The sequence below is a fragment of the Manis pentadactyla genome, chromosome 3 (assembly GCF_030020395.1).
Source record: "Manis pentadactyla isolate mManPen7 chromosome 3, mManPen7.hap1, whole genome shotgun sequence".
NCBI lineage: Eukaryota > Metazoa > Chordata > Mammalia > Pholidota > Manidae > Manis > Manis pentadactyla.
Window position 1 is genome coordinate 186,122,684 of NC_080021.1, and position 24,701 is coordinate 186,147,384.

Here is a 24,701-nt window from a genome sequence, read left to right on the forward strand (position 1 = left end):
GGGGACCCAAAGAACAGGGGGAGATACGCCGGGAGGGAGAAGGGAGACCCTGGGCTCGTGGGAATGCGTGAGAGGGAGAGCGGGCGGCACGGTGGCCCAGGGCCTTGGGGGACGGGTAGGCCCTTCAAGTGAGGGGCGCCTGGGAACCTCGCCGGCCCCAGGGGACCTTGTGAAGAGCCCTGAGTTGTCAGTGGGTGGGTGTGAGACCTGGGAGGACCCTGGGCGAGGGGTGGGGGGACAGTAGGCACCGGAGGGTGGGGCCGGGAGGGGGAGGAGGAGGGGCCGCGGGGAGGGGGCGGGGAAGGCGGGGGCGGGGGCGGGCACCCTGCCCGGGGAGTCACACTCGGCCGCCGCCGCCGGCGCAGCGAGCGGAGACGGCCCGGCCGCGGCGACCTGACCTAGACGAGCGGCGCGCCCGGGGGCCCAGGCGGGGGGCGGGAGGAAGCGCCGGGCAGCGCCGGCTGCCGGGCCCAGGAGGAGCGGAGCAGAGAGGAGCTGGGACACGGGCGGGGCCGCCGCAGCTCCGGATGGGACCAGCGCCCTGGGCCCGTTAGTCCAAGCAGGAGCTTCAGGAGAAGCCTTCACAGGGAGATTTACCCCTGCCTTTCCAGGCCCTCTGGCCCAGGCCTCGCTTCGCTCCCCGCCCGCCCATGGTCCCAGTCCTTCCGCGGCGCGGGCCCGCTCCCACCTTACCCCGGTGGTCCTCCTTCCCGCAGCTCCCTGTCCTCCCAGCCCCTTCAACTGTGAGGTCCCCCCAGGCCTTGTCTTTGTACCAGCTTGCCCCCAACCCCCACCCCATCCCAGTCTTGGGCCCCCTTTTCTTTCTCAGCTTTAGATTCATCAGGCTGGTTCACCTCTTACTGTCCCCACACCAACTGCGGGCCCCCTTGGCCCCTCCCTCCTCCTGCCTCCCTTCTCGTAGTCCTCAGTCTTTTCCCTAGGCTGCTAGACCCATTCCTTGCCCACGCCCTGGGGTTTCCTCCCATCTCCTCCTCCTCTCCCATTCCTACCATTTTTTCTATCCCAGCCTACCTAGCTTATCCTCACTCCTCTTCCCGGCCGCCTTCCCCAGGTTCCAGCCTGGGTGGTGCCTCTCCAGCAGGCCGGAGTGGCCCACGTTCTGGGGGTGGTTGGGTTGCTGCTTTCTCCCCATGGCACTGCCATCCCTCCTGCTGTTGGTGGCAGCGCTGGCAGGTGGGGTGCGTCCTCCCGGAGCGCGGAACCTGACACTGGCAGTGGTGCTGCCAGAACACAATCTAAGCTATGCCTGGGCCTGGCCACGGGTGGGTCCTGCTGTGGCACTAGCTGTGGAAGCGCTGGGCCGGGCACTGCCCGTGGACCTGCGGTTCGTCAGCTCTGAACTAGATGGCGCTTGCTCTGAGTACCTGGCACCACTACGCGCTGTGGACCTCAAGCTGTACCATGACCCCGACCTTCTGTTGGGCCCTGGTTGCGTGTACCCTGCTGCCTCTGTGGCCCGCTTTGCCTCGCATTGGCGACTTCCCCTGCTGACCGCGGGTGCTGTGGCCTCTGGTTTTGCAGCTAAGAATGAGCATTATCGTACCCTGGTGCGCACTGGCCCCTCTGCTCCCAAGCTGGGTGAGTTTGTAGTGACATTACATGGGCACTTCAACTGGACTGCCCGTGCTGCCTTGCTGTATCTGGATGCTCGCACAGATGACCGGCCTCACTACTTCACCATCGAGGGCGTCTTTGAGGCCCTGCAGGGCAGCAACCTCAGTGTGCAGCACCAGGTGTATGCCCGTGAACCAGGGGGCCCTGAGCAGGCCACCCACTTCATCCGGGCCAACGGGCGCAGTGAGTGTGGCCCGGGCTGTTTTAGGGTCAGGGGAGGAGGGTTGTGTATCTCTGGAGCTCAGCACTGGGAAACTGTAGATGGAGATGGACACTGAGGAGCTGTATTTGGTGGTTGGGATCAAGCAGCACATGTGGACGGAGCTCCTGTGAGAGGGCTGAGTCATTAGAGTGGGGAAGGTTGTGGATGTCATAGGCAGAAGCAAGCAAGGAGTAAGACAGCATAAGGGGTGAAGCTTGTGTCTGGAGAATGTGGGATTGTGGGGAAACTAAATTTGGGACGCAATGTGAGAGCCCTGAAGTAGTGAAAAGTGACTGGTGGCCACTCCACAATGTGTGCCTGGCTGTGAGCTGAGACTTCTCAGACGGGGGCACCAAGACCCCTCGGGGCATAAAAATAGAAAGGACTCCATAAATGAGCTTTGCAGTTCAGCAGATCTGGTCAGAAAAGACAGGTAATGCTCACACTGAGAAATTCTGAGCAGTCAGTGCCTTTGAGCCTAGGGCAAGGTAGGGCTTAATGGGGGAGAGAGGAGGGCCGGGTGGGGAGCAGCAGGCAGGGCCCTGGAAAGAGGAGGGGCTTGAGGCCGATAGCAACCTTACTCTGGGGTCTGGAATCAGGCTCTAACATCTGCCAGATGGTCCATATGGCCCCAGGGTACTTATAACATAAACTCCAAAGGGGAGGAATGGGGAGCATATGCTGGGTGGTTGATAGGTTAGGGCACTCTCTTCCTTGCTAAATATGGAAATGCAAATGTTCAGAGAGTAGGCTGTTTGGGGACCTGGATACATTCTCAGGGTGCCCCTCTGTCATGTATCTGTTCCCAGTTGTGTATATCTGTGGCCCTCTGGAGATGTTGCATGAAATCCTGCTTCAGGCTCAGAGGGAGAACCTGACCAATGGAGATTATGTCTTCTTTTACCTGGATGTCTTTGGGGAGAGTCTCCGCGCAGGCCCTACACGCTCCACAGGCCGGCCCTGGCAGGACAATCGTACCCGGGAACAGGCCCAGGCCCTCAGAGAGGCCTTCCAGGTATCATTTGAGCCAAACTTGAAGGAGGAGGAGGAGGAGGAGGAAGAGGAAGAGGAACTTTCTTTGGAGATTCTCTGTCTCTCACAAGAGCCACAGAAACCCCAGCAACAGAGCAGGAATTGTGAGCTATAGGAGTGAAATGAACAGATGCTTTCTGAGTCTAATATCTCTTACTTGTCCATTTTTGTGACTCTTCTCAGTGTGTCTGCCAAGGCTACCTCCAAGATCCTTTAACACTGACTTACCTAAGTGCCCGTAGTAGACTATACTGTGGGGGAGAAAAGGTCAGAAAAAGATTTGGTCTCAGCCCCTGGGAGGGCTTCCACCTTTTTTGGACAGGTGAGGCATGATTGTAGTATAGTTAGATACAAGTATGAAAAAGGATATGATTATGTGTCCTGGAACAGACACTAAGCTGTTCAGTGGTTCAGAGGAGGCAGAGTCAATGTGGGCTGTGCTTAGGGAAGGCTCTTTTTGCTTTTTCTTTGACTTCAAAAAAAAAATTTATCAAATGTACATCACAGTGGTTCAACAATCCCCTTCGCCCTTGGTAACACAGTGTCTATGAGTCTAAGGCTGTTTTATTCCTTCTGTTTTGCTTTGTTTTTATATTCCAAAAATAAGTGAAATCATATGGTATTTTGTCTTTCTCCACCTGGCTTATTTCACTGAGCCTACTACCCTCTAGATCCATCCATGTTGTTGCAAATGGCAGGATTTCTTTTTCTTTTTAGCCTGAATAATATTCCATTGTGTATATGTACCACATCTTTATCCATTCACCTATTGATGGACACTTTGGTTGCCTCCATATCTTGGCTATTGCAAATAGTGCAGTGATAAACATAGGGGTGCATATGTCTTTTCGAATCAGGGATTTTGTTTTCTTTGGGTAAATTCCTAGGAGTGGAATTACTGGGTCAGGAAGGTTCTTATAAAGGAGTGAGACTACTGTGATTTTAAAAACAGATGTCATATTCATAGTCAGAGTGGGAGACAGGATCCAGGCAACCTGAGTCAAGAAAAAAAGCTGGGAATGGGCTTGTTTGGGGGACCAAAAAGATACTGATAAGAAAGAAAGAAAGGTTTGCTTGACCCTGATACAGGAAATATGTTGCAAAGGTATAATCATATTAAGGAGGGGTCTGAACCTAAGATTAAGGCATTGAATATGAGGTCCTTGAGATTTTTTTTTTCTTTTTATTGAGATTTTTTTTGTGAAGAGAAATAAAGTGACAATTCAAGTTGAATTAGGAAAGGAAGAGACTAGAGGCCAGGAGACCACCTGTAGAAAGTCAGAATGGAGTGAGGTGATATGGGCTTGAACTATGGTGATGAGAGCAGGAATGGAAGGGGATTTAAGAAACAATTTGTAGGGAAAATTGACATGACTGTTCACTTCACTCCTCTGCTCCAAACTTCCAATGACTTATTTTAGGATGAAGTAGTGACTCTTTATCACAATATCTAAGATCTTCTACAGTCTGTTCTCAACCCACTTTTTCAGTCTTACCTCATAGTGCCCGTCATGACAAGTACTACAGCTGACTAGATCCCTCTCAGAACCTCCGGCCCCTATGCCTCCCTGCCCCCTGCCTTTGTGCTCTCTGCTCCTTCTGTCTGCAGTATTCTCCCTTCCCTGACCCAAAATCTCTGCCTCCCAAAATCATACCCATGAATTGTTCCCTGTTTCTTCCACCACTTTTTCACTAACTTTTTGTACATAGTGCTTTTTATTTATTCATATTCCACCTTTTCCTAAAAAGGATTTGAGGAGGCGTATGGACGAACCTTAACTTCCTTTCAACCCTGAGATTCTTTGACCCTTAAGTTGATGTGTTTAAGGGCTGACTTGGGTGGCCATCTTCTCCAATGAGTAAGATTGTATGTGGCTGTGATTATATATTTGGCTGTGTCTGACTGTGAATGGCATATCTGTTTGCATACCTGAGTATCAGTCTGTGACTGTCACACTTGAGCATAGGCGGTGGCAGGACAGGTTTGTTTACACCATAACTTTTGCTTAAAACAACCGTCTTACCTTTGTCTCTCTGGATAGTCCTGGTGTATTCTTTAAAACTCATATCAGTTATTTTCCCTTTCAGGAAACAATCCCTAAACCCCCAGGTTTGACTGAATTTCCTACTCTTATGCTTAACTCTGTTTCCTGTAGAACTTACACATTTTCCAGTCAGTGTTTGATTCCTTTGAAGACTGACTCATTCTATTAGTGTTTATTGAGCACTTACTATGTTCCTGTCACTGTGGTAAGGTACTACAAACAATGGAAAACATAACAAATGTAGTCCTTGCCTTTTTGGAGCTTACCTTTAGTAGGATAGACATACATTAAACAAATAAGCAAATAAACACAAACATAGAACAACTTGTGGTAAGTATTACTAAAACAAAAACAAAAACAAGAATAGAGTAGTATGAGGAAGGAATAACAAGGGGTTATACTTTTGCTAGTCAAGGAGCATCTGTGACCGTCCCAGATGGAAGAACTCCATAGCCATCTGGGCTGTATTCTTTCTTTGGCAGGAACATCTCTCTTTCTTGTAGGAGAATTCCTACTAGCCAATGGGCTCCAGCATTTAAAGTAGGGGGAAGTGGAATCTAGTCAGTCTAACAATCACTTATGTACATTAAATCTCAGTTTTCCCACTCACTATGAGCATTATGCAGACAGAAAAACAAAGGGAGATTTTTCTAGGATACAAGAGAAGGAGAAATAGGTAATCAAGAATATGCTGAGGGGAAAATCAAGACTTCAGGTGGGGTGGGAAGCAGGTAAGAGGAGGATGACATGTCCTCTGGCAAAGCTCTCATCTTTTTTCCAATGCTGAAGCAAGGTGGGGGTGAGGGAAGTTGGGCGACCAGCTCTAGTCAAGGATGAAAGGGCAAAGAGCCCTTACCCCAGAGATACCTGGCCCACTGGGGTCCCAGACCAGGTCAGCCTGGGACAGGTGGCAGTAAAGGTGAGGAGTCCTTGATACAGATGCCCAGAGTTTTTCTAGGTGGTGTATCATGCCCAAGGAAAAGAACCTAGCTCATGTTTGATATTAGCTACTGGGAGAGAGGGCTCTGAAATTAAGTATGTTGGTATGATATATATGTATATATTTTTGGGATCATTAATCTACAATTACATGAGCAACATTATGGTTACTAGACTCACCCTGTTATCAAGTCCCCACCACATACCCCATTACAGTCACTGTCCATCAGCGTAGTAAGATGCTATAGAATCACTACTTGTCTTCTCTGTGTTGTACAGACTTCCCCGTGCCCCGCCCCCCACATTATGTCTGCTCATTGTAATGCCCCTTTTTCCCCCTTGTCCCTCCCTTCCCACACATCCTCCCCAGTCCTTTCCCCTTTGATAGCTGCTAGTCCATTCTTGCGTTCTCTGAGTCTGCTGCTGTTTTGTTCCTTCAGTTTTTTTCTTTGTTTTTATACTCCATAGATGAGTGAAATCATTTGATACTTGTCTTTTCCCCCCTGGCTTATTTCACTGAGTGTAATACCCTCTAGCTTCATCCATGTTGTTGCAAATGGTACGATTTGTTTTATTCTTGTGGCTGAATAATATTCCATTGTGTATATGTACCACATCTTCTTTTTTCATTCATCTACTGATGGACACTTAGGTTGCTTCCATTTCTTGGCTATTGTAAATAGTGCTGCAATAAACATAGGGGTGCATCTGTTTTTCTCCAACTGGGCTCCTGCATTCTTAGGGTAAATTCCTAGAAGTGGAATTCCTGAGTCAAATGGTATTTCTATTTTGAGGTTTTTGAGGAACCTCCATACTGCTTTTCACAATGGTTGAACTAATTTACATTCCCACCAGCAGTGTAGGAGGGTTCCCCTTTCTCCACAACCTCACCAACATTTGTTGTTTGTCTTTTGGATGGTAGCCATCCTTACTGGTGTGAGGTAATATCTCATTGTCATTTTAATTTGCATTTCTCTGATGATAAGCGATGTGGAGCATCTTTTCTTGTGCCTGTTGGCCATCTGAATTACTTCTTTGGAGAAGTGTCTGTTCAGATCCTCTGCCCGTTTTTTAATTGGATTATTTGCTTTTTGTTTGTTGAGGTGCATGAGCTCTTTATATAATTTGGCTGTCAACCCTTTATTGGATATGTCATTTATAAATATATTCTCCCATATTGTAGGATGTCTTTTTGTTCTATTGATGGTGTCCTTTGCTATACAGAAGCTTTTCAGTTTGATATAGTCCTACTTGTTCATTTTTGCTTTTGTTCCCCTTGCCCGTGGAGATATGTTCATGAAGAAGTTGCTCATGTTTATGTCCAAGAGATTTTTGCCTATGTTTTTTTCTAAGAGTTTTATGGTTTCATGACTTATATTTGGGTCTTTGATCCATTTCAAATTTACTTTTGTGTATGGGGTTAGACAATGATCCAGTTTCATTCTCTTACATGTAGCTGTCTAGTTTTGCCAACACCAGCTGTTGAAGAGGCTGTCATTTCCCCATTGTATATCCATGGCTCCTTTATTGTATACTAATTGACCGTATATGTTTGGGTTAATATCTGGACTCTCCATTCTGTTCCACTGGTCTGTGGGTCTGTTTTTGTGCCAGTACCAAATTGTCTTGATTACTGTGGCTTTGTAGTAGAGCTTAAAGTTGGGAAGCAAGATCCCCCTGCTTTATTCTTCCTTCTCAGGATTGCTTTGGCTATTCGGGGTCTTTTGTGGTTCCATATTAATTTTAGAACTTGTTGTTCCAGTTTGTTGAAGAATGCTGTTGGTATTTTGATAGGGATTGCATTGAATCTGTAGATTGCTTTAGGCAGGACGGCCATTTTGACAATATTATTTGTTCCTAGCCAAGAGCATGGGATGAGTTTCCATTAATTAGTGACCTCTTTAATTTCTCTTAAGAGTGTCTTGTAGTTTTCAGGGTATAGGTCTTTCACTTCCTTGGTTAGGTTTATTCCTAGGTATTTTATTCTTTTTGATGCAGTTGTAAATGGAATTGTTTTCCTAATTTCTATTTCTGCTAGCTCATTGTTAGTGTATAGGAAGGCAACAGAGTTCTATGTATTAATTCTGTATCCTGCAACTTTGCTGAATTCTGATATTAGTTCTAGTAGTTTTGGAGTGGAGTCTTTAGTGTTGGTATAATTTCTCTCTCTCTTTAAGCCCATAGCTGCTTGAGGGCAGGGATTATGCTCATCCTTGTATTCCTTGTGCCTTGCACATATTTGTTGAATTCAATTAAGTTGTGTGTGTTGGGAAGTGGGGGATAGGGCCAGGAATTTGTCTAGACAGGAGTAAAGTTTGCAGGTACTGTAAACCAAGATGATCAACCAGGATAGGGAAGGAAAAGCAGACACAGTGAGACTAAATAGGCAAATGACCTGGCTCTAAGGATGGGCATGAATCCCAGACTGGGCATACGAAGACCATAGGGTCAGAAACCTAGGCAGAAGTCACAGCCTGGGTGACCAGCATGAAAATGGGTTACAGATGGGGGACATCAGCAGCTAGAAGAGAAGCAATCACTAGCCCAAGGGCAGTGGAAGGCAGACCCTCTTCTGGAGACCATTCTGTTTAGGCCACTGTTGACAGCGCCTCCTGCTGTGGCCTCCGGGTGGGTGGGCCTGCAGGCAGAGGCAGGCATCTGCTGTCCCTCCCTGCATGTTTCCTAGGTGCACGCCTTGCTTCCACTGCTGAGCCCATTTTTGGCAGCCTTTGCTTGTTGTTTTGTTTTCACCTAGGGTCCACTGTTTAATGAGACACAACCGCTTACCTTTACCTTCTTCTCTCTAGCCCCTGAGGAAGCACAGAAATTCTCTGGAGGTTCTTTTTTTTATTTTTAAGCAGCTACTGACCACAGGAAAACAGCCTAGCATAGCAGTTTTCAAAGTGTGGTCTTGGGATCATGGGGGTCCCTGAAATCCTTTTCGGGCGACCGTGAGGTCAAAGCAATTAAAAAAAATAATACTAAGATGTTGCTAGCCTCTGTCACTCTCATTCTTCCATGATTGTACAGTGGAGTTTTCCAGAGGCTACATGATGTGTGAGGTCATCTGACAGTTATGGAAGGTGTACTTGTGTATTCTGTATTTAAAAATTTTGTCAGTTTAATTTCTAATATGGTAAATATTGATAGATACAATCCAAATAAACAGAAGTTATTTGGGGTCCTCAAAATATATAATAGTGTAAAAAGATCGTGAGACCAAAGAGTTTGAGAACTCCTAGCCTAGCAAACAAACCAACCTAGGGAATTGCTAAGTGTTCAAAAAGCATTAACAACCTATGATCAGGCTTTATATTGAAATATAAACTGTGTTAAGCCTGATCTTTTGGAGCTCTTTTACTGTGTTTTACATTGTTTGTCAAAAACACCCTACTGCTCTATTGCTCTTTTATTCTTTTTTTTTTTTGTTATCATTAATCTACAATTACATGAGGAACATTATGTTCACTAGGATCCCCCCTTCACTAAATCCCCCCCACAAACCCCATTACAGTCACTGTCCATCAGCATAGTAAGATGTTGTAGAATCACTACTTGTCTTCTCTGTGTTGCACAGCCCTCCCCATTCCCCACCCCCCACATTATACATGCTAATCATAATACCCCCTTTCTTCTTCCCCACCGTTATCCCTCCCTTCCCTCCCATTCTCCCCAGTCCCTTTCCCTTTGGTAACTGTTAGTCCATTCTTGGGTTCTGTGATGCTGCTGCTGTTTTGTTCCTTCAGTTTTTCTTTGTTCTTATACTCCACATATGAGTGAAATCATTTGGTATTTGTCTTTCTCCGCTTGGCTTATTTCACTGAGCATAATACCCTCTAGCTCCATCCATGTTGTTGCAAATGGTAGGATTTGTTTTCTTCTTCTGGCTGAATAATGTTCCATTGTGTGTATGTACCACATCTTCTTTATCCATTCATCTACTGATGGACACTTAGGTTGCTTCCATTTCTTGGCTATTGTAAGTAGTGCTGCGATAAACATAGGGGTGCATCTGTCTTTTTCAAACTGGGCTGCTGCATTCTTAGGGTAAATTCCTAGAAGTGGAATTCCTGGGTCAAATGGTATGTCTATTTTGAGCATTTTGAGGAACCTCCATACTGCTTTCCACAATGGTTGAACTAATTTGAATTAAGTTCCCACCAGCAGTGTAGGAGGGTTCCCCTTTCTCCACAATCTCGCCAACATTTGTTGTTGTTTGTCTTTTGGATGGTAGCCATTCTTACTGGTGTGAGGTGATACCTCATTGTCATTTTAATTTGCATTTCTCTGATAACTAGCAATGCGGAGCATCTTTTCATGTGTCTGTTGGCCATCTGAATTTCTTCTTTGGAGAACTGTCTGTTCAGCTCCTCTGCCCATTTTTTAATTGGATTATTTGCTTTTTGTTTGTTGAGGTGCATGAGCTCTTTATATATTTGGGATGTCAAGTCTTTATCAGATCTGTCATTTATGAATATATTCCCATATACTGTAGGGTACCTTTTTGTTCTATTGATGGTGTCCTTTGCTCTACAGACACTTTTCAGCTTGATGTAGTCCCACTTGTTCATTTTTGCTTTTGTTTTCCTTGCCTGGGGAGATATGTTTATGAAGAGGTCGCTCATGTTTATGTCCAAGAGATTTTTGCCTATGTTTTTTTCTAAGAGTTTTATGGTTTCATGACTTACATTCAGGTCTTTGATCCATTTCGAATTTACTTTTGTATATGGGGTTAGACAGTGATCCAGTTTCATTCTCTTACATGTAGCTGTCCAGTTTTGCCAGCACCAACTGTTGAAGAGACTGTCATTTCCCCATTGTATGTCCATGGCTCCTTTATCATATATTAATTGACCATATATGTCTGGGTTAATGTCTGGATTCTCTAGTCTGTTCCATTGGTCTGTGGTTCTGTTCTTGTGCCAGTACCAAATTGTCTTGATTACTATGGCTTTGTAGTAGAGCTTGAAGTTGGTGAGTGAGATCCCCCCACTTTATTCTGCTTTCTCAGGATTGCTTTGGCTATTCGGGGTGTTTGGTGTTTCCATATGAATTTTTGAACTATTTGTTCCAGTTAATTGAAGAATGTTGTTGGTAATTTGATAGGGATTGCATCAAATCTGTATATTGCTTTGGGCAGGATGGCCATTTTGCTCTTTTATTCTTGCAACAGATATTACTGAATAAACCCTTCCAGGCCATCCTCAGTTGCCCTCTCCTTTTTAATATTGCCTGAGATGGGAGAGGATTAGAAGTGTGTGACTAAGCAGCCAAATGCTCTAGTAAGAATAATTACATCATGACGTGAACTCCAGTCTGATATGATAAATCTCTATCAGAAGCTGACTTCATTACTTCCTACCTGGAATGAATTGGTCTATAATAGGTCATATGTGACATATCTAGTATCTCTGTGGTCTACATGTACTTTCTATGACAGGAATTAACAAAACTTGTAGAAATGACTAGATTTTAATCTGTCATTTCATAAAATCAGATTTCACAAAATACACTGACCTGAAGTCTTTCCCTGCAGTGGTGATGCCAATTCCTGTCCAAGGCAGAGGCTGGTCTCAGTGAGTGTGGAGGCCTGAGGTGGAGGTGGAGGCCACTATGTCCATCAGCTAAGAAAGGGAAAATGTGTGAGGCCAGTGGAGCTGGGCAGGTACCCCAGTGAGAGACAGACATGCTGAATTGTGGCCAGTGAGATGTGAGCATGGCTGAGGCCATGTGTACTTTGCTTACCTATGAAATGTGTGTGTGTGTGTGTGTGTGTGTGTGTGTGTGTGACTATGTTTTCCCTATGACATGTCTGTTACTTAGTGAGTGTAGGACCATGACAGTATGCAAGACAATCCTGCTTATGGTCGGTGTTCCACACACATTAAATGAAGGGGCTCACAGCTTTTCACAGATGGAATTACTGGCTCAGAAGTATTTCTCCCAGTTGTCACAGGACCTGACATCCCTTTAATTCACTGGGTGGATGCACTTTGTTCAAGTGACCCAAATGAAAATGTAAACATTTTACTGACAACATTAAAGCTAATTGATGCCTCAGAGAGGAGCTGTTAGGCAGTGTTGTCCTTGATAGTGAACAGGCACGAGAAAGGATGGAAGAGGAGTTGTGAGTGCTGTGGCAACCTGGCAGGGAGGACTAGGGGCTTCCGGAAGGTGAGGGGATGAGTTTGGGGGATAGACTTACATCTATTTCCTAGTCTCTGCCTTCCCAGACCATCCTACATACCTTTCTTGGATTAGTGCCACTCTCTCTTTCCAGATGTATTAAACATATACAATATCATATGCACATACACAGAGTTTAGTATCCTTTCAGCCTTCAGACTCACCCATGTATATTTTATATCATGTATATAAAATGTATAACCAAGTTTCCTGTCCTGCTTTCTTGCTTCCCCTAATGCCCATCTTGAGTCCTGTTCACTCTCCCCCATGTGCTGTTGGTACAGACAGTATTGGTGATCACATACCGAGAACCCCCAAATCCTGAGTATCAGGAATTCCAGAATCGTCTGTTGATAAGAGCCCGGGAGGATTTTGGTGTGGAGCTGGCCCCATCCCTGGTAAGTACATCTCTTTCCCTGAGAGTCTGGCCAGGCTTTAAGGAAAAGCTCTTCTCCCTAATTCCATCAAATCTCAGCCATGGAACCGGCCCTACTTTAGGGGCTGTTTGCTTCCATCCAGGATTTTTCCTTCTGTCCTAGTGTCCAGTGAGGTAGGGATGGCACCTTAGGTGTGAGAGGAGGGAAGAAGCAAACCAAGAAAGAGAAGAGGCAGGAGACCCCAGAGATGGGAAGGGGCTGGGAAAAGGGGCCTGGCAGGTATGTGGAGAGCACTGCTGAAGTTACCACCTGCAGATGAACCTCATCGCTGGCTGCTTCTATGATGGGATCCTGCTGTATGCTGAAGTCCTGAACGAGACAATACAGGAGGGAGGCACCCGGGAAGATGGGCTACGCATTGTGGAGAAGATGCAGGGACGAAGATACCACGGTACTGAAGAGGGTCCAATGGAGGCCAGAGGGCTGTTGTCAAGCTCGGGAGTGGAGTGGGCAGGAGGGAGAGTCAGGGGTCAGAGAACATGGCAGAGGTAGACATATATTAGGAATGGGGGCAGGGATGGGCTCTGAGGTAATTGGGATTGGGGCAGAGGAGAGGGGTCAGGGTAGATGTCAAAGTAAGGAGTAATTTTTTCTATCTTAGGTGTAACTGGACTGGTTGTTATGGACAAGAACAATGACCGGGAGACTGATTTTGTCCTGTGGGCCATGGGAGACCTGGATTCTGGGCACTTTCAGGTGATGGGGGAAGAGGCAGGGAGGAGAGAGTGTGGGCCCTGAAAACCCAGCAGTCAAGGGTTCAACAGGGGCAGAATTAAAGGTACTAGAGGCAGGGACTTATTTTCTCTTCTGGAGCTGCATCCAGGGTGCATGGTAGGCTGGGGAGAAAAGCAGCTGAATAGTGGGGATCTGAGGGAAGAGGCTGCTAGGAGCAGGCCTGTGGGCCCAGTTTTCTCCTTCTTCACAGCCTGCAGCCCACTACTCAGGAGCTGAGAAGCAGATTTGGTGGACGGGACGGCCTATCCCCTGGGTGAAGGGGGCCCCCCCCTTGGACAACCCGCCCTGTGCCTTTGACTTGGACGACCCATCCTGTGATAAAAGTGGGTGTGTGCAGGGGCTGGGAGCAGTTGTTCCTCTCCTACCTTCCATTCTCCTGCCTCCCCTCCCTAGCTTCCTACCCTCACCTCTACTTTTACCTCTGCTTCATATGTTCCCCTCAAGAAATCTGCCCCCTGAGCATTCCCCACCCCCATTCTTAAAACTCACACACAGTTTTTCTCAGGGTTCCCCTCTCCCCTTCAGCTCCACTTTCCACTCTGGCAATCGTGGCACTGGGCACAGGAATCACCTTCATCATGTTTGGTGTTTCTAGCTTCCTCATTTTCCGGTGAGTTCTGGGCTTTCTGCTGACTGACCGCTTCCCTCCCACTGCCACATAGCCTTCTGGCTGAGGCCAAGTGGTCCCTACGATGTGGGCTAGGATCAGCGGGTCTGTTAATCTCATGGCTGTCTCTTAGATCTAACAGCTTCCTCTCTAGCCTTTGCTGTTAGTTATCTTCTAGCCTAAGTGTTGTTCTTCCCACTTTTGGTTCTAGACTGGATGGACTAATTAGTTTTTGAGTGGGATCTTACAAGAGCAAAGGTGTATTTTCCATGGGTGCTACCATTTTATGAAAGAACTTTAACCTTCAGCCTCTGTTTCTGAATGAGTACAGGGCATGTGTCAGGTAAGCAGAGAATGCATTGTCCTCTCTCAGTCCTATCTCTAGGATATAACAGTTGCAGCTTCAGGAGCTATAGGGGAGCTCCTGCAACCCCACTGTTGGCTTATGGGGGGGTAGGATTGGGCTTGCCAGTCAACTGAGGTGTGTAGTCCTTACAGAAAACTGATGCTGGAGAAGGAGCTGGCTAGCATGTTGTGGCGCATTCGCTGGGAAGAACTGCAATTTGGCAATTCAGAGCGATATCATAAAGGTGCAGGCAGTCGCCTCACACTGTCGCTGGTGAGCCCTTGTCTCAGCTGTCCCTCTGCGTTCCTGTCCTTTCTTACCCTGGACCTTTCCCAGCACACTGGCCTGTAATGATAGCCCCTGCCCTACCACCATCATCTAATGTTCCTTTCATCCTTCCACCTCCATGTTGTCCTTGGCCCCAGCGGGGATCCAGTTACGGCTCGCTCATGACAGCCCATGGGAAATACCAGATCTTTGCCAACACCGGTCACTTCAAGGTGAACAGTCATCCGCTTGTTCTGGTCCCCACCATTTCATCCTGTCTCATCCCCATCTGTCATCTCTTCCCATGACCCGCTGCCCCTCATGCCCCTCCTCTCCGTGTCCAGCTGAGCTCCTGGATGCTCCCACAGTTCTCCAGTATTTCCTAGCACCCAGAAATAACTTCTGACATTAATTTTCCTTTTCCCATTTTACTCTTACATCAGGGAAATGTTGTTGCCATCAAACACGTAAATAAGAAGCGCATTGAGCTGACCCGGCAGGTTCTGTTTGAACTCAAACATGTATGTAATTGAATATGGGTTGAGGGCAAGGGATAAATAGGTGGGGAAGAGGGAGGGTGAAGACTATGGAATAGTGAAATTGGCTAGGAGGGCAAGGGGTTTATTTATATATGATTTGTAGTTGTAGGTACAATTAAGAGAAAGAGCCTCTCATGCAGTGGTAGGTAGGTTTCTGTATCCAGTTTTTAAGCTCTTTCAGTTATCCTTTCCTTCCCTTTTTTTTTGCTAGATGAGAGACGTTCAGTTCAACCATCTCACTCGCTTCATTGGTGCCTGCATAGACCCTCCTAACATTTGCATCGTCACTGAATATTGTCCTCGTGGGAGTTTGCAGGTAAGGTATAGGTGGAGATTATAAGGGTGGGGGAGACAAGCCCAGGGGAGACTCTATGTAGTTGATTGATAGTGGAACTAGGACATCACATAATCGATTCCATGTCACTTACCAGGATATTCTGGAAAATGACAGCATCAACTTGGACTGGATGTTTCGTTATTCCCTCATTAATGACCTTGTTAAGGTGAGTCTTCCCCATTCCTCCTTAAGAGTTCATCTGCTTTAAAATGCCTCCATCTTTATATTTTTGCTTATAATATCTCCTCCTAGTTTGCTAAAAATATTGTTCTCTCCATTCCTCCTATTCCTATGGTTGGGAAATAACAGGTAAATAGGGAGTCTGGAGTTTTTCACTGGAGGGTGGTGGGGAGATGAGCCTTCTCTGCCACAAGGAGTCCTGTACTTGTAGGGAATTTTTGTCTTCCTGCCCTAATCAGGTATCCCTGATCTCTCTCCATCATTTTTTTTAACCCCCAAGAGCTTATATTGAAATCCTTTAGCAGGAAAAAGATGAATGGGGTCTTCAAACATATTTATCTCCTGTTTTTCCTCATCATTTACTCTCTGAACAATATTTTGTATGTCTGCTTTTGTTCAGAAAAACTGAAATTTAAAAAAGAACACTTACTAGTAAAACTAAGAGAAACCAAGGATATTATATATACTAAATTTCTGGGATCTGCTGATATACTTTCAAGTGAGCCAGAGGTTCATGGATTTGCAGAGGTATAAATTTGAATCTTGCATAGGGTTGGACAAGTTGAGAAGTCCCAGAGCCAGTGAGTTAGTGTAATGGATCACCTGTACTACACCTGAAGCTGGCTTTGATTTTTCTGCTTGATTCTCATGAGGTTATTAAGAAAATGTTTGCATGTGAAAGTCTGCCATCAAATGAGAAAGAAAATATTAGGTAAAACTGATGTGGTGCTCAACTAGAGGTGTGACAATAAGTATAAGAAAAACATGACTCTTGAGAGAACTAGGATTTGATGGAAAAGTGATTTATAACAAAGCTAGAAGCCTAATCATTTCTATGTTTACAAATATGGAGATTCTCAAAGGTTTTGTTGATATCAAAAGAATAAAAAGGAAGAGTTTACAGAGACTAGAATTATGCATTGTTTAGGTCCAGAGCTAAAACTTAGAGTAACTGTGTGGTTATAATATAAAACACTGCATCCTTTTTCCCTTCCACCTGAACTGACTTGGGTGAGCTCCCAGGGTTTCATTTTGGAAATACCATTCTGCCCTCTTAGTACCCTCTTTGCCTCATAGGCAAACTGCCTCTCTCCTCCCTGGCCCCATGCAGCAGAAGTTTCAGGCTTCTGCATTGGGTTGGTGGCTGCTTCCTGCTTTTGTCCATTTTCCAGGTTTTTGTAATTTACTATTTTCTCCACTCTCTGGCCCAGCAACCACTCCAGTAGATTGTTTTTGTCCTCCATCCTGACTTGCCTGCTTACACATGATTATACATTAAAGTTTACAATTGGTTAGTTTTCCTTGGTGCATATAGACACTCTTGATACCTGGGTCTCCAGCCATGTCCTCCTAAGTAGTGTCCATGCATTTGAGGCCACCACGGGTGTCATATTGTTCTTGAGAGTTCACCCTCAATAGTTCTCTTCCCTACACTACTCAGAAGACTGACTGTCCTTTCCAGGATAATAACTGAAAACTCCCCTCACCCCTCCCCTTAAACATTTCTCCTATCCTGGGTGCCAATACGATACCAAGAAGGGTTGACTATCCTATTCTTCCTGCTTGCTTGGGTGGAAACTGTGCTAAGGATGCCTTCTAAAATTAGCTTTTTGTTTTTACAGTCCCAAGATCTTTAGACAACTAGCTAATCATGGAGAGGGGTATCCTAAGCCAGATGTGATCCAATCCCATGACTTGGTCTGTATTCTGCAGGGAATGGCCTTTCTCCATAACAGCATTATTGCATCCCATGGGAGTCTCAAGTCCTCCAACTGTGTGGTGGATAGTCGTTTTGTACTCAAAATCACAGACTATGGCCTGGCCAGCTTCCGATCAACTGCTGAACCTGATGACAGCCACGCCCTCTATGCCAGTGAGGCCTTCCCCTACAACCTACTTTGTATTGCTCTCCCAGCCCTGATCATTTCTACCTAGGGAGGATGGGACAGGGAGAGGAAGTGATAGTACTATGGGGAGCATCATGGGAATGAGTCCAGCTGGGCTTGGAGATACCTTTTTTGAGGGCCTGGCCAGTCTGTTCCCACTTTTCAGAGAAGCTGTGGACTGCCCCAGAACTGCTCAGTGGGAACCCCTTGCCAACCACAGGCATGCAGAAGGCTGATGTCTATAGCTTTGGGATCATCCTACAGGAGATAGCACTCCGCAGTGGTCCTTTCTACTTGGAGGGCCTGGATCTCAGCCCCAAAGGTGAGAGTCAATCTACTACTCACAGCTTCCTCTACCTGGGGGGCCCTGTTCTTCATCCAAACCCTTTATCACCCTCAGAGATTGTCCAGAAGGTCCGAAATGGGCAGCGACCATATTTCCGGCCAAGCATTGACCGGACCCAACTGAATGAAGAGCTAGTTTTACTGATGGAGCGATGTTGGGCCCAGGACCCAGCTGAGCGGCCAGACTTTGGACAGATTAAGGGCTTCATTCACCGTTTTAACAAGTGAGAAGGCACCAAGTGGCAGGGGCTCCCCAGGGATATAAGCCTCATCAGTCTTAGTGGATGAGGTTGGCTGGTGGGGACAAGAGGGTGGGTTGGGTAGGAAGCCCTAGAAATCTTGAGAATCTTGGAGCAGTTACCATATCATACCTCCCTGCAGGGAGGGCGGCACCAGCATATTGGACAACCTCCTGTTGCGCATGGAGCAATATGCTAATAACCTGGAGAAGCTGGTGGAAGAGCGCACACAAGCCTATCTGGAGGAGAAGCGCAAGGCTGAGGCTCTTCTCTATCAGATTCTACCCCAGTGAGACTTTGGTCCTCCTTCCCAGATTTTCCCTTGGCATTCTGCTGTCGGATTCTGCCTCATCAAGCTCCTGAAAATTCACTTCCCAACTCTGTTACATCTTGTCACAGTGAGCCTTTCTGGCCTTAGACTGTGTTTTCCATTCCTCAGATGAGCTGTGGTACCTTCTTCCTGGCTTCCCATGCCTTCTTCTTTACTGCTCTATCATACCTGTGCTCCAGCAAGTATATGTAGAACAGTCCCAGTTGGAGACATTTAGCTCCCATCCCCAGGATCCCCTTCCAACCCCCACCACTTGTACATCTTACCTTTCTCTAGACTGTAATGTGTTCCCAGACTCCTTCCTTCTCCACCAGGCTCAGCTTGCATGCTAAATTCATCTTTACTCCAGCCATACACTCCTCCCCTCCTTCCCTCTCCCACCCTCTATCTCTGAGTTTGGCTCAGATTTCACCCTTGCTTCCTAGTTCAGTGGCAGAGCAGTTAAAACGAGGAGAGACGGTGCAGGCTGAGGCCTTTGACAGTGTTACCATCTATTTCAGTGACATCGTTGGTTTCACAGCTTTGTCAGCAGAGAGTACCCCCATGCAGGTGAGACCAAGGGGACTGGATGGAGGCCTGGCAAGCTACAGTGGGACATAGGGGTCCATTGAGAATAGGGAAGATTAGTTTGTTCTGGAGTTCTTATATATTGTTATGGCTTGTGAGTTAAGAAGTCTTAGAAAGTTGTACACAAGTCTCAGAGCTTCTATTTTCCCATCTGTTAGGTGGTGACACTTCTTAATGACCTGTATACCTGTTTTGATGCCATAATTGATAATTTTGACGTCTACAAGGTGAGAGCTGGGGCCACCCTCCTACTGAGACCCCTTTAAGATCCAGTCTCCCTGAACCCCACATACCATACCTGCTCCATGGTCAGTTTTGGCTCTTGGGTCTCCAGCATCCTAGTGCTGTGTGCCCTTTGTAGACAAATGAGGCTGTGGCACTCTAATTGTACATTCCGGTCTAAAATTTCTTGTGACTCCTTAGGCATCCCTAATCAGAACCATCACCAGATTTAGCCTCTATCTGCCACTTTTTGCCCCGCGGGTATAAATACAGCCTACCTATCTTTTCACTTCTCTGCACCCCTCCAGACATGGAGAAATCATAGAGGATGTTGGTGCAGAATGATTTATTGAGGTGAGAAACAAGCTATGTTGTAAGAGCTTTTTTTGAAGTCAATTGAGTTGGCAGAGGATAGGCTTTACTGTGCTTGGGAGTAAAAATGGTCTGGAGTTGAATATTGGGTTTGTGGCTGTGTGGCCTTGGGCAAGGGACAGAAGCTCCCTGAGCCTCAGATGTTTTATTTGTAAGGTGGGAATAATAGTTATTGTGGAAAGTGCCTAGCATTGCGCAGATATTAAATATCCATTCCTGTCCTTGGGGGCTTACTCTACCACTTTGCTGTAATAAAGAACTCCCATAAACTCCTTACCCTGATTCACCCTGATTGTTTATATTTTCCCACATTTGCTTTGTTAAAAAAAATCTGTATATATTTTCTGAACCATTTGAGATTAAGTGTCAGACACAGTGCCCTTTATCCCTAAATAGTTTGGTGTCTAGCTCCTAAAACCAAAGGCATTTTCACTATAATTAAGAAAGCCAAGTGCCTCTTTCTTACCTTTGACAGTTTAGGCTGTGTGAGCCCATTTTGTTGGGCCTGCTTGACCTCTTCACCAGCCTCTGTGCTCTGCAGGTCAGCCCTGTTTCTTGCTTCCCATTTCCTGACAGCAGAGCCTAATTGTCCATGTCCTGTTGCAACAGGGTGTCCATTCATTCAGCAAGTGTACATGGAGTGTTCTCTAGGTGCTGGGGTGGGACAGGAGGATTTAAAGATTCCCTTGACTTCCTCTTCAACCCAGGTGATCGGGACCATGGCACTTATTTTCTAGTCAGTGTTCTGGCCTTCCAGGCTGTTAGGATGACACGTAGTGGTGTCCAGCTTGTCTCCTTCTACTCCTCCCCATTCCCTCTGATAAGGAGGTGACCTTTTACTCCCCGTCAATCAGGTAGAGACGATTGGAGATGCCTACATGGTGGTATCTGGTCTCCCAGGCCGAAATGGTCAGCGCCATGCCCCGGAAATTGCTCGAATGGCCCTAGCATTGCTGGATGCAGTTTCTTCTTTCCGCATCCGCCACCGACCTCATGACCAGCTGAGGCTACGCATAGGAGTCCACACAGGTAAGGCTGACTTTCACTCCAGCCTTCGTACCTACTTTCTCCAGGCTCTCCAACCTGTTTCTTCTCATAGGGCCTGTCTGCGCTGGGGTTGTTGGCCTCAAGATGCCCCGCTATTGTCTCTTTGGAGACACAGTGAACACTGCTTCCCGAATGGAGTCTAATGGTCAAGGTGAGATATTAGCCCTCAACCCCAGCTTCATTCTCAATCTGTATTGCCCTTTTCTTCTTTTCAGAATTCCTCCAAGTCTCTCAATCTGAGAGACCACACTTACTTACTGCCTCATCCTCAACATATTTTGGTTCTAGTACGTGTGCCCTGGGAAGACTGAAAGCCTCCTGAGGGGTGTTGGCTGGGTAAAGCTGTCTCTGATGCTGCCAGTTCTTTTCTTTAATTTGTCTTTCTACCACCCCACCCCCAGCCCTGAAGATCCATGTCTCTTCTACCACCAAAGATGCCCTTGATGAGCTAGGATGCTTCCAGCTAGAGCTTCGGGGGGATGTGGAGATGAAGGTGATGGCAGGCCATGGGGAGGGGGTCATGGAAAGGGAGGATGGCAGTGATTACTGGGGAAGGGAGGAGATAAAGGGAATAACATAGAAGAATCTGAATTACCTCAACTCCCCGGCTTCCAGGGAAAAGGAAAGATGCGAACTTACTGGCTCCTAGGAGAGCAGAAAGGACCTGCTGGACTCCTGTAAGCCCCACTTCTTTTCAACTCAGACAATTTCCTGCTGCTGGTACCTGAGTGGGCAATGGCCACCATCTCTCCACACACCAGAAATAGACATTGTCACAGGAGATGGAAACCAACGTGCACAAAATCCTAGCCTATGTGGAAGTTGTTGCCCTTTGCAGCTCAGCCCTGTACATAGACCTGCCCCTCTCTGGCCTAGTCTCCTTCTTCCCTACTATCTGTAAATATCTGTATCTAAACCAGAATATTTTGGCCAAATATAACACAACAGGAAATGTCATGGTGTCATAGTTCTGGTTAGGGGCAACTCCAAGGGAAAGTTATGGGTGTGGACACAGTAACTCACAGAATCACTGAATTAGTAGTCTCAGGATGAGAAAGAACCCTTTATGTAAGGACATTTCTTCAAATACATACAGAATTCACTTCCTCCCCACCTCTCCAGTATAGATAGAAATAGATCCCATATTTCACATTCCACTTCCCTCCTCAATGCTTAGACAGGATTAAATCTACCCCCTCCACCACCTTGACAGGCAAGGGAAGAGATTTCTCCTAATTGTGGGGAATGAGTCTCAGGTTCATAGGACAAAGGCTGCCCCAGAGACAAAGGCACTGGTGTTGAGAAGCTGCAGTTTTTCCGGAATGGTGTATCCAGTGTCTTGATGTTACTGACACCCTGGAGGAGTGCCAGAATGAGGACAGATCCTGCTCTCTGCCAACCCAAGAGAGAACAGCCTCTTCCCCTCCTTTTCTCCCCCACTACCATCACCTAGTCATTCTCACACACCGGTAGCTGTGGTGCCCTCTGTATCCAGAAGGTTTCAGGCTGCTCCTGACAGTAGTCATGAGGCTGTGAAGGGGAGAGAGTGAGGAACTCTTGACCTTAGGGTCCCTTTCTCAACCTCTGGGCTCGCTTCTTTCCCACAGCTTGTCAGAGCTCAGCTGTGTAAGTGGGGTGGGATGGGTTCTCACCTTTGTTGGGGCAGGAGGTCCTGCTTGCACCAGCTCCTTTCGGTAGTCATGGTGTGTCACAGACTCAACCTCAAAGTGATTCCTTGTGGGTTCCTGCTCTGACCGCACCTCTTTACTGTGTAGTCCTGAAGGGTGTCAAGGCCATTCTTCCCTGGGTTTTGTCCTCCCCCTCCCCAATCCCATTCACCCAGCCTCTCACCAGATCTGGTGGTGCAGGAGCATCTCCAGCATGGCTTCACGCTTCCCTGTGGGAGGGCAGAGAGTGGAGAATGGAGGAGTCTGGTTAAGAAGCAGGCCCAGAAGAAACAAACTTGAGAAAAGGAAGGAAAATTGTGAGGGTTTGCCCTTATACCCATCAGACAATCCATAGTCCCACCAAAAATTCTTTCTTCTCTTTTTTGTCTGACTAATGGATTCATTCTGGCCCATTCTCTCATGCTTCACACCTCGAACTGGCTGATAATGCTTTCCTGGGGGCTGGTATGAATCTTTCTGGATGGTGCTAAAAGACATGGGTGACTGTAGGTGCATGGTCAGCAGTCCCCGGTGTCCATGGCGGAAGAAGAAACTCTCAGAGCCATCTTGCATGCTTGGAACTTGATCCAGGTGGTTGGTGGCTCTCTGTGGGCCCAAGCTGAGTGACCAGGATATCCTTCCTGATACCCACCCTCATCATACACTACTGCCTCCCCCAGGAAATTGGGGTCAGCCTTCAGGAAAAGGGAGCAGCTCATAACCTTAATACCTCTTCCTCCCAGTTGTAGAGAAGGCACTGGCCACGTGGCAATGTTTCACTGAGAATCTTACACTTCCCCTCAACCTTGTGGGGCTTCCATAGCCCCCGGGCACCAGGTTCTGAGACTTGTAAAAATTTCCAGGGTGGTTGTTTTTGAGGTTCCCAGTGACTGTAGTGACTCCAAGAGACACAATTAGGAATCATATCTGTCCTGGAGTTTCTGCAGCATGAAAGAGCATAGGGGCTGAGCTCAGGGTCATGTTCACAGCCTGGACTAGGCCTAGAGTCAGGGACAGGTCCAGGGCCAGAATCAGAGCCAGTGCCTTGACCAAAACCATGGTCAGGACCAGAGGCAGAATCAGGACCAGTGCCTCGACCATAACCATGGCCAGGACCAGAGCCACAGCCAGGGCCAGAGCCAGAATCAGAACCGGTGCCTTGACCATAACCATGGTCAGGACCAGAGCCACGGCCAGGGCCAGAGCCAGAATCAGAACAGGTGTCTCGACCATAACCATGGCCAGGGCCAGAGCTGGAGCTAATGTCATGTGTAGTACAGGGATCCCGAGCAAGACAGGAAACATAGACAGGCTCAAAGCCAAGTCTCCCATGGCCTATCCTGTGGGTAAGGCTGGGTCTGGTGCAGGGATCCCCAAAAAGTGTGTTAGAGGAGGGCGCCGTGAGGAGGCTTGGCTCAGCGTAGACAGCTGGGGTCTTTGTAGCTAATGCAGCTGCTTTGGCGGTGGTGGTGGTTGCAGAGGCTGCAGCAGCTGCGGCAGCTGCTCTAGTTGCGGCTCTCAGAGCTGATCTAGGGCCACTGTCAGAAGTAAACGGTTCTGAAGTGAACCCTAGTCCATCGGAGTTGGGCTGTACATCTAAAGATCTGAAAGAAAGCGAATGCGTCAAAGTTGTCAAAAGTGCAGCAGAGGAATTCCGCTGACTTTCCTGTCCCCTTACGCCTGCATTCAGAGCTGCGACTCTCACCGCGACTGCGATTCCTCCGTGGACTCGGTGGTCTCCATCCTCAGACAGCGGCTACAGGGTTGCCATAGAGACGGCAAATAATTCCTGGAGCATGCGCATAACTAGAGCTTGGGCGGATGTAGGGTGTGGGGGCGGGGACAAATTCTAAGCAGGGCGGAAGTCTTAAACCGGTCGCCGATCTGTATTCGCTTTCCGTCCGGACTCCATTCCGCCTCAGCCCGGCTTTTAAGGTTCCGCTGACTGAAGGCCGCGCCCTCCATACCCAAGTGTGAGTCTTCTGAGACTTTCTAACGTGGTTCTTTGTATTGGAAACAGGCACATGGCTCAGAAAAAACTCTTACTTGGTGTGTTTATGTAGGAGCAACAGTAGCTTTCTCTTACTTCATTCTCAAAAAACTGGGGGGAGGGCCCTCCAAAAATTTTAAGGATGAACACATCAGACAACAGCTTAAAAGCAAAATGGTGAGACGAATTAGTCAAAAGGTAGCTTTTTCTGGTGTGATTACTTCGCCAATAAAAGGCCCTCACACTGACCCTTTTCAGCCCCCTTTAAACTTGGGTTGGTATGTGAGTAAAGGCCAGGATTGAACAAGTCTCACTCCTGAGTTTCTCTCCTACTCATTCAGGCTTTTCCCTACTACTAATTTTCTGGAAGTTTGGTCCAGGTGGACCACTAGTCATGAGGTCTCAGAGTTCTATAGGCAAATACTTTAACAACAACTTGGGTCTCCTTAGTGTCTCTCACTCAGACCATAGTGAAGGGGATCACAGACCATAGTGAAGGGGGATCACAACCTTGAATCTGTTTTCTTTCCTATTTGTGGCATAAAACT

General features: G+C 47.1%; 3 protein-coding genes across 6 annotated transcripts in view; 1 reads left to right on the plus strand and 2 right to left on the minus strand.

The window, feature by feature from the left end:
* The window catches only part of MSMP (microseminoprotein, prostate associated), a 36,744-nt gene extending 35,591 nt beyond the window's left edge, over positions 1-1,153 (minus strand). Inside the window, exons 1-2 of the mRNA XM_036888416.2 lie at positions 1,033-1,153; positions 325-461 (exon numbers count right to left, since the gene is read on the minus strand). Of these exons, the coding sequence (XP_036744311.2) occupies positions 325-461; positions 1,033-1,153 (258 nt within the window). The remainder of the gene's footprint in view (positions 1-324; positions 462-1,032) is intronic.
* NPR2 (natriuretic peptide receptor 2) lies at positions 342-21,453 on the plus strand. 3 transcript variants are annotated; one of them, XM_036888464.2, is made up of 22 exons: positions 342-1,818; positions 2,647-2,852; positions 12,324-12,437; positions 12,732-12,867; positions 13,078-13,172; positions 13,402-13,534; positions 13,737-13,821; positions 14,308-14,437; positions 14,590-14,664; positions 14,875-14,952; positions 15,182-15,286; positions 15,402-15,473; positions 17,201-17,360; positions 17,540-17,695; positions 17,774-17,942; positions 18,100-18,246; positions 18,714-18,837; positions 19,014-19,082; positions 20,304-20,478; positions 20,549-20,647; positions 20,898-20,989; positions 21,112-21,453. In XM_036888464.2, exons 1-22 carry the CDS (start codon positions 1,152-1,154, stop codon positions 21,175-21,177), a joined length of 3,153 nt encoding a protein of 1,050 aa, XP_036744359.2. In that variant the 5' UTR covers positions 342-1,151; the 3' UTR covers positions 21,178-21,453. The 3 variants fall into 3 exon arrangements, with proteins under 3 accessions (XP_036744359.2, XP_036744361.2, XP_036744360.2); XM_036888466.2 differs by having other exon boundaries at positions 17,594-17,695; XM_036888465.2 differs by having other exon boundaries at positions 14,317-14,437.
* Positions 21,454-21,540: 87 nt separating this feature from the next.
* On the minus strand, positions 21,541-24,597 carry SPAG8 (sperm associated antigen 8). Of its 2 annotated transcripts, XM_036888469.2 has the most exons (7): positions 23,869-24,597; positions 22,894-23,767; positions 22,595-22,769; positions 22,348-22,393; positions 22,149-22,263; positions 21,964-22,026; positions 21,541-21,852 (listed from the first exon to the last, which is right to left on the minus strand). In XM_036888469.2, exons 1-7 carry the CDS (start codon positions 23,904-23,906, stop codon positions 21,670-21,672), a joined length of 1,494 nt encoding a protein of 497 aa, XP_036744364.2. In that variant the 5' UTR covers positions 23,907-24,597; the 3' UTR covers positions 21,541-21,669. The 2 variants fall into 2 exon arrangements, with proteins under 2 accessions (XP_036744364.2, XP_036744363.2); XM_036888468.2 differs by having other exon boundaries at positions 22,348-22,769.
* Positions 24,598-24,701: the final 104 nt, after the last annotated feature.